The 16,729-nt window shown below is 47.7% G+C and overlaps 1 protein-coding gene across 1 annotated transcript in view; it reads right to left on the bottom strand.

The window, feature by feature from the left end:
• Nucleotides 1-2,975: 2,975 nt before the first annotated feature.
• LOC8041733 overlaps nt 2,976-16,729 on the bottom strand; it is a 40,343-nt gene continuing 26,589 nt past the window's right edge. Inside the window, exon 4 of the mRNA XM_029984998.3 lies at nt 2,976-4,680. Coding sequence (XP_029840858.2) covers nt 3,142-4,680 — 1,539 coding nt within the window. The 3' untranslated portion in view covers nt 2,976-3,141. The remainder of the gene's footprint in view (nt 4,681-16,729) is intronic.

Here is a 16,729-nt window from a genome sequence, read left to right as displayed (position 1 = left end):
TGACCTCGAGGAGGGGGTCACGTGACCTTGAGGAGGGGTCACGTGACCTCAGGGGAGTCACGTGACCTCGGGGGGGTCACGTGACCCCCCACGAGGTCACGTGACCCCGGTGGGGGGGCTCGCGCGGTGCATTATGGGACATTTCCCATGATGCACCGCGCGGTTACGCCGACGGCGACGGCGACGCCGCTCAAGCCGGAAACGGGCCCCTAAGAGCTGCGCTCTAAAAAGTTAATAAGTAAAAGATGGGCGTCTGACTTACCATTAAAAGTTTATTGTGATGTTTCAAATGCTATGTTAACCCTCGCTCTTTCTTTCTTATGTGTTTTTGCATTATAATGTTCTGTACAGCGGCATAGACTTTCCATTTTCCTGGGGGGGGGGGGGGGGGGGGGGGGGCAGGCTTAGAAGTTCTCCAGGGGGGGGGGGGGGGGTGCTGCTGCACGTTACTTTTTCGCCAGAACTGGAGATTGAAGTTAACAAAAGCACGCTGGGATTCCATTTCCCATGTATTTTGTCAATAAAGGCAACGTGGGCGTTATTTTGTTTACATGCCACTACTAGAAGCTCGTTACATGGCACTTAAGCAGCGTCTCGGTAAGGATCATGGCCCGGGCCCGGGCCCGGGGGGGGGGGGGGGGGGGGGGGGAGGCACGAGCCCTGATGCCCCCCTGAAGTCTACGCCTATGGTTCTGTACTAGTTGGGTTCTAAGTTCGCACTGTTCTTCGTATAGGTATGGGAGTTGGGGCTCATCACCAAGTACTGGACAGACGATGTCTTCCGGAAGTTTTGTGGCATGCTTGATGAGCTTGCCTTTCTACCTCCCGACCTCATGCCAACCGGACTCGAGTACATTTGGAACCACGCTCCTGACGACATGGACAATCTCCCGACGTCCTTTGAAGCGACGTACGTGAGTGGAACCTTTCGCACTGTTCAGACTGTGGAAGCAGCTGGGCAACTGCCAACAACCGTGCGCCACCGGCACTTCGAGTTCCCTCCGGAGCTCTGGAATGTAATGGAGGCTATGCTACAAGGCGAGGACCACAACGACAACACGTGCGAGGGGTGGAACAATACGTTTAAGCTCCTTGTTGGGCATTGCCATCCCAGTGTTTGGAGGCTTCTCGAGTGCCTCCAGCAAGACCAAGCAGTGGTTGCTACAACATTGCTGCAAGTCAAGTCGAGGAGAGCCACCTGCCAAGAAAACAAGGAGGGATACCAACCGCCTGCAGAGCCTACTGCGAAACGTCTGCAATGACTATCTGCAGCATAAGCAGCTTACTGTGCTTCTTGAAGCTGATTGTAACTGCATTCGCTTTTGAGGCGTAATAAAAAAGATTGTAGTCAAAAGTGCGGTGAGCTTTTCTCTGGGTTGGTCAAAGGTGCGGTGAGCTTTTCTCCGCATCTGACAGTTTTGCAGCAAGCTTTTCCCCGCCGCCCCAGGGGGACATGGGCTGGTCGTCTTTTGAGAGCAGGGAGGCAATTAGTAAGGTGAAATTTGAACAAAAGTTGACCGAAATGTATGATACGCCGTGGGCACGGAAGGTATATTCAAGTATTTATACATGAAAAGTTAAACACAAGTGGAAAAACTTAACCCGAAAGCTTACATTTAAATACCTACACACTAGTGATGGAGCTAAGCAGACTACTTCAGTGGAAAAGGAAGTGGAAGAGGCAGAAAGAAAAATGTGGGAGGTAAGAATGCAGGAAAAATCAGTTCTTACAATGTACAGGTCACAAAAACAGAACATAAGTGAGGAAAATGTGTTTGACAATTCACTGGGAAGTGCTTTGCTGTTTGAGGCGATAACGGGAGTTTTGAGGACAAGGACGTATAGGGCTCAATTTCAGGAGACAGACACACTATGCACTGCCTGCCATAGTGAGAGTGAGACACTAGAGCACTTGGTTTTAAAGTGCACAGTGCTTTGCCCTGCCCTCCCTGAAGGGGTATTAGATTTGGCCGGGGCCCTGGGTTTTGCTGTTGACGTTGGAAGGATGGAAGAGAAAAGGATCACAATAACAAAAAGGCGATTAGAAGATTGGTGGAAATTATTTAGGAAAAACTGAGTGATGCACAACTAACAAGCACAGCCGGGGACAGGCGGGGCGGAGGGAAATTGGGATTCCCTCTCACGTGGCTCCGGCCCAAAGTCTCAACCCTGCCCCCAGCGAGTACGGTGCTTGGGTAACGCCGACAAGGTTTGACCAGAGGAAAATTGACGACTCTTTCGCCAGGGAAAAGAGACGTGGTGCGATGCTTTTAGGTTTTTACACGATCCCCCAAAGGTCATATTGGTGATATCTCACGCTGCGTGGTGATAGTCAGGGGGAGAAAATCGCTCTAGAAAGGCGGGAGGAATCATATGGTTGTCTTTTCAGACTTAGGCTAGGTGGCACAAGCTGCTGCCCGTTACAAAGGGTCGAGCCATTAATTAACATCCATCCATTTATCCATCCAATCATCGCCCTTTTTTGCTTGTTTTTTACTTCTCTGGGCAAGCGTAATGGGCGACGTCAGCAATGTTTTTTTAGCGGTGTCCACGTGATTGGTGTAACGTGCCTGCACAGCGTGCTCCTTGGGAGCCGTAAGGCTGCCCCGCCGTGGTCTCGCCGTTACCGCTGTCTCCTGTGTCACAACCGCTGTCGTCTTCTCACCCTTTCTGATTATTGTCTCTCAGAGTTTCGTCCACACTACAGACACAACGTGTGCAAGCTTATGCCACAGTTGTGCAAACGTCGTCGAATGTCGTAGACACCAAAACGTGAAGAGTGCAACGCAGACGACACTTGCGCCTGGCACACGCCCGCCCCAATCCCGCCGTCGTTGCATAGAGGATCATGCGACATCTCATACCAGATGATAGCCATGTTCTTGGTGGCCCGAGGTCAATGTTGCTGGACGAAGCCAAAGTTTCGATTTCTGCTCGTGTTTAAAATTAGATTTAAAAATATATACCCCATTTTCTGAGAAGCAAATGACATAGTGTCTTTTACTAGGGCTTTTTATTGCGAATTCAACCATTATCCCAAAATCTTCTAAATTGAGACAAGTTGCCCTTTCACAAACAAACAAAAAAACCTTGCAGCAAAAAACCTTTGAGCCGTGAGCTACATCAGTAAGGCTCCTTTCATCATTCCCACGGTAAGAGGGTTTCGCTGTCAGGCTCGGAATCAGCTAGGGAGACATCTTGGCCCTTTTCTATTGCATACCTCAGCTGTTTGATCACGTCCAGATACCTCTCATACTTTGTCATCGCAAGTCCGGCTATCCTAGCCGACACCTGCAAGAGCAGCGTGCTCACTTCTCGGTATTTCTGCACTTGAGATAGGGTTCTTTGTCCCATGACCGAGATGTCGCACATCTCCACAGATGCAAAGACTTCATCGCTGTCTGTGAAAAGCCGGCAGGCTCGTTGGTAGTAGTCTCTTGTCCAGCGAGCAGCGATGCCTTTGGGGAAGAACAGGGGAAAGCTGTTCTGTTTTCTCAGGAAGAAGATGTGTCTGCAGGGCAACTGGACTGACCTTGCAAAGCGACACGTGCAGGACTCACACGACGCCGTCGGATCTTCAACGGTCGTCATGGTCTTTGCGGCATTGAGCTGCTGAGATACCCCCTTGAAGGCGTAGGGCGTGAGCAGCTTGCAAAAGTTGAGTTCGTCATCCGTGCTGTTTGGAACGGTACACGTCTTCATGAGTACCGCAGTCGCCCGCTGGTCCCGCTCGATGCGGAGGCCCATCGTGACAACCATCAGGTCTTCAAAGAGCTGCGGCAACGACTCGTACCGGAGCACCGCCATAGTGATCTTCTGGTTGACAGACTCCACCCTGTTGGTAGTCCGGTTGCCCAGCCTGGTCGTCTGCTGGAGTCCCTGCACCCACTCGGCGCGGACGTCGTGCCAGTTAGACAGGAAGTAGTCCAGCACCTTTGGGCACAGTGTCGCCTCCAGGGCCTCCAGCTTCTTGCCGTAGTCCTCCTCACCGTCCGCGAAGCACATGGACCGAAGGATTTTCAGCAGGTGGGTCCTCTGCTGGGAGCTGATGCCCATCTTGTCCATGGTCACGTCCCTCTTGAAACTGTGGAGCACGTAGAATGGGCAGATGATCTGCTCGGCATTGGGGAAGATCTCTCCCAGAACCTTCCTCAAGATGCAGTCCCTGTCCGTCACAATGGTCTGTGTCTTGTCCGTCTGGTCGCAGTGGACCCGGAGACGCTGGAACACGGCCCTGACGGTTTCTTCATCCTCCTCCGCGCAGAGCAAGAGTGCTACGACCTGCACTTCTCCGTTGGAATCTTCCGTGGCCACCACGTGCAGAGGCGTCCTCCTCTCGCCGGTCCTCCGGACAGCATCCACGAACAGTACTTCGGCATAGCTCGCGAAAGTACTTTTCATCTCTTCGTCCTGGTAGAAGACCCCTACTACCGCATTGTCCATCGTGACTAGGATTTCCATGGTGCCTCCGGTGCTTCGTACCTGTGTCGCGATAGCATCAAGGGCGAGGCCCTGCAACTGCTCTAGTGTCATTGCTGTCTTCGTGTTGTGGTTGCTCAAGCGGAGTATGTTCCCGGCGCCATCCACAGTCTTGTTGGCCATGAGAGCAAGCACTCTTCGAGCTTCCCGACGCGGGTCGCCGGCCAGTCGCCGCTGCTTCGGGAACTGCCTGTAGCAAGCCTGAAAATCGTTACTGGTTTATTAGGTTGGCGCTCATTTTCTCGAATGAAGACTAAGCCGCAACACTGATAGAACTATGTATACTATAGCAGGCGACAGGTTAAGGATGCAGTGTATGCCCTGACTCCAGCATGAGCATTCTGCCTTTGATAACAACTTGCTGCACGTGTAACCAAAGCCTGGTAAAAGGTTACAATTGCGTGCTGGAGGCGAAGCTTCAACTGCATTCTTAAAGGGGAGGTGCAAAAATTTTTATGCTTTGCATAAATACCACTTAGAATGAATCCCTGATATTTATAACTCATAAAACATGCATTAGCATTTCTCCTCGTGCAATGGTAGTCACAAAAAAATAAATAAAAATGAACTGGCAATGTTTTTATCTTAATTTGCAGCCAGAACAAACAACCATGTGAGCTGGAGCTGATTATATGCCGCCAATGTTTATTGTACCCACAGGCTAAGCAAAGCACAGGACACGCGCCGAGTTCTAGACATTGTTTGGGTTCGACTATTTTCATCATTGCAGCGGTTGGACATGAGTCACTACCTGAGTGCTTGTCGAGCTATTGATTATCACGAGCCAAAACTCAGTGCTCGCACAATGTTTGGGTCCAATCTATGAGCCGTCTTCAAATACTGTCACTGGGGAACTATGTCAGCACTGAGATGTCCAAACTATGTCATCAAGCTTTGCAAAAGGGAGATGAAAGAAAACGCACGCTTTCATTCCTGGAACTGCACTGTAACAAAGAGGTTTGTTGGTCAATGGCGGCATCTGCGAGTATACTTGGGTCCCACTAGTGAGCTCGTGTAAAGGGAAAAATGCATTCCAACTAAATATCGTTGCACCGTCCCTTTAAAGAAAAACCTGAAAAGAAAAAAAAAAAAATTGTAAACAGTCTGGTTGGGACACTCGTGCCAAAAATTAATTTTATGCAAAAAAAAATTTAGAGCAATAATGACGGCGCGAGAATTATTTTAAATTCTGCGTGCAAAGTCCATGATGTCACGGAATGGTTGGTTGGTTGGGGTTTTATGGCGCAAAAGCATCTTAGGCTATGATGCGCCAGGTACATACACTATTGCAGATAGGGTTTCGAAGAGGATAGAACTTTAGTAGTTGATGATAGGTTAAAACTATGTGTATGACTTGTAAGTAGTTATGGCATGAAGTTGGGTGTAAAATCATAGTCGGTGTAAAAGGCCGATAGCTTTCAAGAAGCTAAAAACGCAGTGATGCGGAACTAATGGTTCGTTGCCAAGCAAAATAGGGAGGTTTAAAGGCGTATGCTCTTTATATAGCTGAGAAAAATGTTTCCGTCGGTCTAGGTCATAAGCAGGGCATGCTAGTAATATGTGTGCGACAGTTAAAGGATTACTGCAGTGCTCGCACTCTGGGGCTTCCTCCCTGCGCAGAATGTGGCCATGGGTGAGGTATGTATGCCCTATCCTTAGCCGACACAGGACAACCTCATAAAAGCGTTCAAGGTGTCTTGCACTCTCCCACTCACTAAGCAGTGGCTTTACAGTATGCAGCTTGTTATTTACTTCTTCATCCCATTCTTGCTGCCACTTCTCTCTTATACGATGCCTTAAAAGTCTGTGATAGTCTTTATATGGAATGTCGTGCCGTTCGACTTCTTTGTCACCAGCAGAACTAGCTGCAAGGTCTGCTTCCTCATTACCCGGTATACCAACATGGCTAGGGACCCAGCAAAAGACTATTTTAATGTTCCTTTTGGAAGCATCGATGATTTTATTCTGCAACTCTATGATTATTGGGTGTTTGGAGGTATTTAGTGATTAGAGCGCTCTCAGTGAACTGAGTGAATCAGTATACACAACTGACTTCATGCTCTTCGTTTCTATAATATGATTAACTGCCAGGCGGATACCACATTGTTCAGCTGTTAAAATAGTGACTGTATATGCAATTCGTTGAACATAGCGAACAGAGGGGCCAAACACAGCACATCCAACGAACGTTTCTGTCTTGGTGCCATCTGTGTAATACGAGCTGTGACCAGCGTATCTACTTTGGATTTCATATAATTCCTGTCTGATGCATTCTGGTGGGGTGTCTTTCTTTCTGTACTTAGTCAGTAAAGTCACACAAAATGAGGCTATCTTCCCACGGAGCTAATACTTGAGGTACGGCGGTCACGGGCATTGTAGTGCTCAGTCCAACCGAATCTGCTGCAGCTGCATTTCTCGTACTAAAAGGCGGGATTACAGAGGGCTTGTTGTCAAAGGTGCGCTTATATCTTGTTTCTTCCACAACCTCGCGTGCAGGATGCAGGGTGAATGAACGTATTCTAAGGGAATACATAAACCCCCAAGCAAACCTTCGCTTTTTCAGAGACCATTCATTTGTCTCTGCATAGAGGCTGGGGATAGGCGACGTGCGAAATGCACCTGTAGACAGTCGCAATCCCTGGTGATGAATGGGGTCAAGCATTCAAAGAGCTGAGGGCTTTGCCGATCCATATACACAACTACCATTGTCGAGGCGTGAGCGAACCACCGAACTGTAAATTCGTAGAAGACAGAGACGATCAGAGCCCCATGAGGTATGAGAAAGGACTTTAAGAATGTTTAGCGCTTTCTGGCATTTTACCTTAAGATACCTAATATGAGAAAGAAAGGACAGTTTACTATCAAAAATAAGCTTTAGGAACCTCTGCTCCGGTTTTGTTGGAATTGGAGTGGAGTGGATGGTCATTGATGGATCTACTGTAGCTCCCCGTAAGCGAGAAAAGCAAACAGAAATTGTTTTTTCTGGTGAAAACCTAAAGCCAACTTGATCAGCCCACTTGAGCGGATTGTTTACTGCTAATTGGATCCTACGTTCACAGAAAGCAATGTTACAGGATGAGACGGATATCTGAAGATCATCAACATGAAGTGAATACTGTACGGATGATGAGATGGCCCGGGCTATCGAGTTTTTTTTTTTATTACAAAAAAGGGTGACACTCAATACGCCTCCCTGGGGAACACTGTTTTCCTGGCAGAACTCTCGAGAGTAAGTAGTGCCTAATTTGACACGAAAAGTATGTATCGCCAAATAGCTCTTTACGAATGCTAGCATCCTGCCTCGAATGCCATAGCTATACATATCTTGTAGGATGCCATGCCGCCAGGCAGTGTCGTAAGCCTTTTCTAAATCGAAAAAAAAAACAGAGAGGCAGTACTGTTTATTTACAAAGGCCTCACGAATGGTAGACTCCAAGCGGACAAGATGGTCCAATGTAGATCGTGACGAACAGAAGCCACACTGATATTTATCAAGAATATTCTAAAAAGTACATGAGTCGCTTCTTAAGCATTCTCTCCAGAGTTTTGCTAAGACAGCTTGTTAGCGCTATTGGGCGGTAACGATGCATCCTTTCCAGGCTTTAGGAAAGGAATGACGGTTGCCACTCTCCAAGACGATGGAAATGTACTCTTCTGCCAGATGCGACTAAACAAATACAAAATTATGTAGAGTGTGGAAGGGTGAAGGTGAGTAAGCATATGGTAGTGAATTTCATCTGGTCCAGCAGACGTAGGTTTAGTTTCATGAAGTACCCGTTCCAGTTCATTCAGTGTGAGAGGTAAGTTGTATGCCTCTCGAGCTCCGCCGGATGTCCGCACGGATTGGAGTTCTGCTTGTCTCTTGTGTTTCAGAAAAGCAGATGAACAATTCTGAGAGCTAGAAACACGTTCAAAGTGTTTCCCAAGGAGATCTGCCTGTTCTTCTAGGCTCTCAGGGCACAGTCCGTTTTCGGAAAGAAGCGGTACTGAGTAAGCCCGGTAATGCCCATTGACTTTATGTACTCTATCCCATACTCCCTTGGTGGTGGCAGTGCTGTTAATAGAGGAAGCATAACCTTGGAAACTTTGACGCTGTGAGACGTGGCGGATGTATCTCGCATGAACCTTCATCCGCTTCAAACTGCTGAGATTAATCACTGTTGGGTAACGTCTACATATGCCCCATGCTCTGTTCTGCTTTTTTCTTGATTTTTCACAGTCGGCATTCCACCATGGTTTAGAACGGCGGGGTAAGCGAGATGAAGTCATAGGGATAGCTAAAATTGCAGCATTGAGAATGTGGGCGCTAAGCAAATTGGTGACTTCATCGATAGACAGTTTGTTAAGCGATGTACAAGCGAGCTGGGTTGCTTGGCTGAAGACAGACCAGTTTGCTTCCTCAAACCTCCAACGGGGAGTTCGTGTAGGCACTGTAATGGGTGGATTTAGTCGGTTCAGAATGATAGGAAAGTGATCGCTCCCAGAATACAGCCCAGGGAAACAAAGGAAATAATGCTGGATCGCAAAGAGACAGATCAATAGATGTGAAAGAATGAGTTGGGGCACTGAAATACGTAGACTCTGCTTTGTTCAGCAAGCATATAAAGGCCCGTTCACACTCTTGCGACTGCTTGCGACCTCTTAAACCTGGGTTCCTTAAAACTTCTTAAACCAGAGAACACACTGGCGCCATCTATTGGGCAGCAGTGTAAACTCGGCGGTCCGGCATATTTTTTTTTATTTCTCGCGCAATATCCTTTCTTTTTTGGCTCGAAAAGCTTTTGTCAATGTTATAAACGAGCCTTTTTATGGGTATTACGCACATTTGACCTCGGAAATCCCGCAAAACCTTCGCTTTTGTGAAATGCAGTTCTAGGGTCACCGCATAGATGGCGCCACAATGTCAGTGTGTTCCCTCATTCTAGAAACATTTAAGAAGTTGTAAGAGATCTCGTCTCTCTCAGTCGTCCTCGGTCGCAAGAGTGTGAACGGGCCTTAACTGTCGAGGAAAGAAAACGCTCTATCATCGAGCCACGTGTATCTCGTCTTCTACTACTCCGAAGAGGATTATGAGCATTGAAGTCACCGAGAATTAGGGCAGGTTGGGGTAATTGGTCGTGAAGTGATTCAAGCTCTTTGCGGGATACAGGATAACTTAGAGGAATGTAAAGCGAACAGACGGTTATTACACGCTCCAACAGAACACAAACTGCCACGGCTTCCAGAGTGGTATTCAAAGGAACCTCAACACATGGGGTAGATGGCTGGACAACTATAGCTACTCCACCAGAACTGTGCGACAAAAGAGGTTGTCCCTGCGAAAAACCTGAAAGTGCCTTAGGATATTAGAGTGACTATTGTTTAAGTGCATTTCCTGAAGACAAAATGCTATAGGGTGATGCTGGTCTAACAGAAAGTGCACGTCGTCGTAGTTTCGAAGCAACCCTCGACAGTTCCACTGCAGGAATGCTGCCATTATGCATGAATTAGAAGAGAGACCATTCATCTAGACCTAAAAATCAATTTTGATGCGGGGTGCATTTTTCTTTTTAGATGTGTTCTTCCGCCTATCTGTGTTACCACAGGAGGTCGAAGGTAAGGACTCAGAGCTTGAGTAGGGCCTGTCGTCCTTGGACTTGGGCCCGCTCTCGTCCATCGGCTCATCGGGGGCCGCCTCTGGCTGACCCCTAAGGGCCTGTGACCCCGACGGCTCACCAGGTTTTTGGGTGCCTTCAGAGGGACGAGAAGGAAGTCCCCGACCTTGAGGTACCTGGGTTTCGAATGGCGCAGGGATTGAAGAACCCTGCGCTTGAATGGACCCCGAAGCGATAGGATCTACCTTTCGCTCTGGGGTTGAAGTGGTTTGTGCCACTCCAGATGAGGTTGAGGGGGACTGAGCGGGGGGACGCAGGTCGTACGTTGACGTCTGCGTTCCCGTTGATGCCGTCGACCGCGCCGGTCCTCTGCGCGTGGCCTTGGCATAAGAGCCTTGAGAAATAAAAGAATATCTTTTCATTGCCTCTGGGTAAGAAATATTTTCTTTCTCCTTTAGTGAGAGGATTTCCTTCTCTCTCTTCCACAGGGGACAGCTGCGAGAATATGCTGGATGTGTTCCTCGGCAGTTGACGCAAAGATGGGTATTGTTGCCACAGTTGTCGGAAGGGTGGTCAGTGCTTGCACATTTTGCACAGGTGGCTTTTCCTCTGCAGGTTAGTGACCCATGTCCAAAGCGCTGGCAGCGGAAGCAACGCCTTGGATTGGGGACGTAGGGGCAAACTTTGCAGTTGAGATACCCGGCTTTAACTGTGGAGGGGAGCGTCGTCGAGTTGAACGTTAGCACAATGTGTTTTGTGTCCCATTCTTCACCGTCGCGACGGACAGTAATACGTCGCACAGCGACCACCTCTGGATCTTGCAGTCCCTCAAGTATTTCGTCGGTAGATATTGCAAGAAGATCATCTTCAGAGATGACACCCTGCGTGCTGTTAAGTGAGCGATGTGGAGTCACGGATACTTTGCTATCTCTTACTTGGTTGAGTGCAAGAAGTGCTTTGCTTTGCTCAGCATTTGTGACCTCCACAAGCAGGTCGCCAGATGGAAGTTTTTTGGCTTTAAAAGATTTGCCAATCACAGTTTCTAGAGTCTTTGCGACCAAGAACGGGGAAAGCTTTGCGAGTGGTTGATCTTCGTTCTCCGAGTGCATTACTAAAAATTTAGGAAAATTCATGACTGGCAAGGTACAGTTTGTCGATTTTGTCACTTCGGTCCAGACCCTTTTCGGAGCCCGATCAAGGAAAGATTTAGTTTTGGAACCCATATGAATGGGAAAAGGATTTCGGCACCTGCGGCGTGCCGCCCACCATCGAGCCTAACTTAGGGAGTAGTCAGCAGCTCATAACAAAATGGGCTTTCCTGGAACCGCTGATCTACTAGCACTTGCCCAGATGCTATACCCAAGTCTGGTTAGGATAAGGGTATCTGCCACCACACAAGGTTTGCCCTTGCCACCAAAGAAGGTGAAAGTGAGGGAGCGGGAAGGGGAGAAAAGAGAAAGAGGGGATAGTAGAAGAAATGGCGACTATAGGCTGAATCATCCTGGCCGGGCCTTACCAGGACTCCCGTCTACGAGAACCGGGGGCCGAAGTGCTGTATTGCCTTACCCGGGCGGCACCGAAGGGTCCAAACCTACTCCGGGTTCGGCTCAACCACCAGGATGCCCTTTTCCCCGGACACGGGCTCGCCACGCACAGCCAGACGTGGGTGGGTCTTAGCCACTTTTTACTCAGGGTCTGTGGTGTTGCCAATGTAGCTGGGGTCCATGGTGACGCTACTTACCATGCACCTAGCACCTAATGTGCAGGCGCCCCCTGCGGGGCTCGGGGCCCGTGGAGACGCCACTCTCCAAACACCTGCTTTCACAGGTGCCCCCTGCGGGGTGTCACGGAATGGTCATACACCCTTTCCACCTCAACGTGATTGGCCAAGCCGATCCACCTCTCCTCCACGCGCTTAAAAGTCAGAGAGAAAACAAGTGGAAAGGAGGTGACTACAGACTGGATTGCGTCTCGCGCTGCCAATATTGCTCTAAACAATTTTTTTTTTTTTCGCATAAAGTTTATTTGTAAAGTTTATTAGGTTGGCGCTCATTTTCTTGAATGAAGACTAAGCCACAACAGTGATAGAACAGTGCCCCAACCAACATCTTGTAAACCCTGAGATGGTGAATGATAAAAAAACGGACGAACACAACAAAATCGTTCCCCATCTCAGGGTTTACAAGATGTCGATTGATTACCAGCTCGCCTGCACTCTCTCACTGCCCCAACCAGACTGTTTAAAAAAAAATTTTTTTTTTTTTTTTGTTTTGTTTTTAAGGGTTTTTTAATCTGTCACTGACTATACACCTATATATCGAAATTCAGTCTGGCAACTTTGATCACTATCATCATCTCAGGGTATGGCATCTGTGCCAAACTATACTCGACGACAACTTTTTTTGGCAATGCAGTGGAGGGTACAGGCACGTGTTCCCTCACCCATTTTGAGTGCTGAATAAAGCTGTGCGCAGGCTCTCCTTCTCTCCAGTGCATTGCCAAGAAAAGTTGTCACCGAGTAGAGCGGTAGCTTTCTTGAGGCTGACGAAGAAAAAATTTGAAGATATTACCAAGCGGATGATATGTATGTTCGAGACGTTGGTGCAACATGACACATGAATTAGATACAATGGCGTAAGCATTTATTTCGGGGTGTGGTCCAAGGAATCTCTTGGCACAATTTTTGCTCTAAAGCCTTTTGATGGTGGAAACTTAATAAAGGGGCTTATGGGTCACCACTCTGTACTGGTCTGAAATCAATCAATCAATCAGCGTTTATTTCAGCTTGAAATACAAACTGAAGGTGGCAAGAAAAAAGCAGTGTCACCCACTGCTTGACAAGCCTCGCCACCTAGCTTTACAAGTCAGCAGTGTAAACACGGTAAAAAATATATATACAAAATGAACAGTACAGACAAAATGAGAAGTACAGACAAATTATAGAAAAGCGTTCCTAAGGACAGAAGAAGACATATCATTCAAGTGATCACATAGAGGAGTATTCAAAGAATTATAACGTGATAGAAAAACCAATTCTCATTAGTAACTGACATGCAAAAGTGATAGTGCCTGATAAAATAAAGTTTCATGACCACCATTAGTATGCTGAAAGTGAAATTGCTTTTTTTAGCCACCAGATGGCAATGAATGCTGAAAAGGGTCCATAGTGCGAGATAGCTTGAGGCAAAGGTAATTGCGGACTGCAGCCGGGACAAGCATGTCATCAACACGACTTCAATTAGGCTTAGAAAAAAGAAGAAGAATAGATTGGTTTCCTACATTCCACTGGTGATGAATGAAGGGGACTTTGTCCCTCGAGAGGGTCTTGATTGTAAGCGGGTCTTCATTCAGTGCTTAGTCTGTTGTATTCCTTCTTATTTCTTGCCCAAATTTCAATACTTTTAAGGCCCGTTCACACTCTTGCAACCGAGTACGACCGAGAGAAACGAGATCTGTTAAAACTTTTTAAAATTTCTTAGAACGAGGGAACACACTGGCATTCCGGCGCCACCTATGTGGTGACCCTGGAACTGCATTTCACAAGAGCGAAGGTTTCACGGGATTTCCGATGCCAAACGTGCATAATACCTATGAAAAAGGCTCGTTTATAACGTTGACAAAAGTTTTTCGAGCCAAGAAAGAAAGGATAATGCGCGAGAGAAATATTGGAAGTGCTTCCTCCGACGGGCGTCGGAGGAGTGGGACCTGTGTGCAAATCGTTCCTCCGACGCCGGAAGTGACGTAGTGGCGTCGGAGGAGAGACGGCCGTGTGGAAATCGTTCCTTCGACGCCGGAAGTAACGTATCATTCCCGGCCCCGGATGTTGCCTTTGTTATGACATGTGCGTCTGCCGCTGTAGCAGCTGTAGCGGCTGTAGTCTGTAGTCTTTTGTGGTCGGATCGTGGCCGCGCTGCTGTCGGCTCCGGTCACGCAAGCTATTTTGACTGATTTTTCGCACTCTTTGAAGCGTTTTGTTTAGCATTGTCTTGTTCTTTTTAGCAATACATTTTTCCGTATCTAGTGCTACTCTTTGTATTTTAGCTTTGATCGCACCCCCAACGTGCCTCGAGTTTTGGTAGCCGGCGATTCGATGGTGCAGTACTTGCCATTGAATAGTCGGTTGGCTGTTGAGGTTGCGCCGTTTAGTGGTAGTAGAATCGAGCACTTGTTTTCCCAGGTGTCTGAGAAGCTACCCGATTTTGATGTTGTCATCCTACACGTTGGCACTAATAATTCCCATATTAGTGCCATCGTGTACATCGACAAATATCGTCGTCTAGCTGCCCAGATCTGTGAACGCAATCCAATGATGCAGATCGCCTTTTCTGCCGTTCTTCGCGGGAGAATTGGTTCTGCTCATTGGAATGGCAGCGTAGTCACGCTGCAGAGATCGAGGCTTCGAATGACCGTTACCGAGAGGTGAACTCGCTGCTGCGAGAGTTGTGTCGCAGGGAAGGGTTCACGTTCCTTGACGGGCTAGCTGACGAGTGGCACCAGTGGATCCACCGCGACGGCGTCCACCCAAACCGGATCGGCAACAAGGTATGCACACGTGCGTTATGTCGCTGCACTAAAGAGCGCGAATATAGGGCGGCTACGATTGCAAGGCTCACCGTAAAAAGGGGAACTGAAAATTGACCTGCGCACGTGGCGAGCTAAATTACTGGTTGGATTCAACTGGTTGACAGAACGGTGCCAACTCCAGCAACGAAACACGGCACAACTTGGAAGGTTGACCAGTCTTTATTGTCAAAAACCGAAAATGAAAATAAATAGGTTCGGTGACGTTCACGTTTCCGGATTGAAGGAAGCACAGCGTAGCTCTAAGCACCGCTTCAGTTGCCTCGTTAGCTAATTGCGACGATTGAATCGCCATTTCAGAGCGAGTATTTGTGCGAGGTGAAAGATTAGCCGCTGGCGTCTGTCAGCATCCGTGACGACGTCCCTAGCTTCTCTCCATCGCGTGAAGAAAGGTGCTCACCCGTGTTTCCGCGTTGCGCAGGTGAAGTCCTGATAGGATGCGGTTGCGTTCCCACCTTACAATCAAACAATTCCAATTACTTGTGTCACAACAGCTGCCAGTTCGGGCAGACTTTCCGCCATTTTTACCATTGTGCTCTCCGCGGCTGTTTTCTCTTCCGTCTGGTTTCTCCCTGGCTGCCCTCCGGTCGTTGAACTGCATCTTTCTGCCCTCGAAGTTCACCGTTGGGTCGCAAGAAGCGCAGATATGGTTTTGACATTTTCATAACGACATGTTTATCAATACACCAACTTTGGCGATGGTTTCCCTTCTCTACCGACCACTGGATGGACGGATGGATGAATCCGGCTGAGCCCTTTGGATCGGGCGGTAGCTTACGCCACCTAGCCAATCTGTTTTACCATTTAAGCTTAGAATATTTAAAGGTGAAAGCTATATTCACTCCGCACTGCAAAGAAAGTGAGGCTATAAAACACCCTTGCCATCAGTTAATAAGAAAATACCTAGTTTTCTCTCGCCTTCTGCCACCATTCACTTAATATTTGCTTGGTAATCTCTACTGTCTTGAAATCCAGTGTTCCTTCGCTGTTTCTAAAACCCAATGACTTTATTAACTCTATGTTCTCTTCGTATCAAGTGCTCAGCCGTCTCGTCCTCCTCTCCACAAGCAGTGCACACTGTATCCATTTCCTGGTACTTCGCTCTGTGTGTTCTGGTTTGCAGTACACCCGTCCTCGCCTCAAACAACAATGAGCTTCCCCTAGAATGGTCATAAATGCTTTCTTTGGCAATAACTGTTTTGTTTAATTTATAGTTTTCCAGAGCCGTCTTTGTCTGCATTCTCTCTAGCCACCAATCTCTTTCTGTGGCCTTAACTGACACCTGCTCTTCCTAAGTCCACTATAGCCTTAAAAACTGTCCTCCTAACTCCCTAGTGCAGTGTCTCCAGTTTGTATCTATACTCCTCATGTATAAATAGCTGAAACCCTTTTGTGCCCATTGCCACCCATCCATTTGCCTCAACCAATCCTCAAATTCTATCTTGCTCACCGCTTCCCTGCTCTCAAATGACGCCCATCCCATGTCTCCTTGTACTAGCTCCCTGGTTTGGTGTTTTGCAATGTGTCCCCAAAGCCAGCCTACCTACTCTGCACTGTTTTATTTCTAGTCTCGCATGCACTTCGGATTTCACGCATAGCACTGCATTTCCAAAAGTCACGCCAGGCACCATGACCCCTTTCCAAATCTCTCTCACGACCTCATACCTGTTGTAATTTCAAAGTGCTCTATTTTTCATTACAGCTGCATTTCTGTTGCCCTTACCTATTATATACTTTTCATGCTCACTGACATATTCTGCACCATCACATATCCATACTCCTAGGTACTTGTATTTAGTAGCTTTCTCAACTGTAATATTCTGTACCTTCAGCCTCTCAACTTCATCATCGTTAAAAATCATGATTGGTGATTTTTCACTGCGTCACATGTGCCATCTGTCGACAACGCGCAAAACTAATCCGCATGCGTGTCACAACGGCCTGCTGGGTCCGATTTAAAAAAAAAGGGAGTAGGTCTTTGCTTCAATGTTTAATACATTTTTATACATGTACATAAATGTTGATTTAAGTTAGACGTTTTGGCATAGGTACTTTGTATGTAAAGCTAAAGGCGC

The sequence above is a fragment of the Ixodes scapularis genome, unplaced genomic scaffold (genome assembly GCF_016920785.2).
Source record: "Ixodes scapularis isolate PalLabHiFi unplaced genomic scaffold, ASM1692078v2 PGA_scaffold11__112_contigs__length_91849675, whole genome shotgun sequence".
NCBI classification, from domain to species: Eukaryota; Metazoa; Arthropoda; class Arachnida; order Ixodida; family Ixodidae; genus Ixodes; species Ixodes scapularis.
This window is presented reverse-complemented; position numbering and strand designations above follow the sequence as displayed.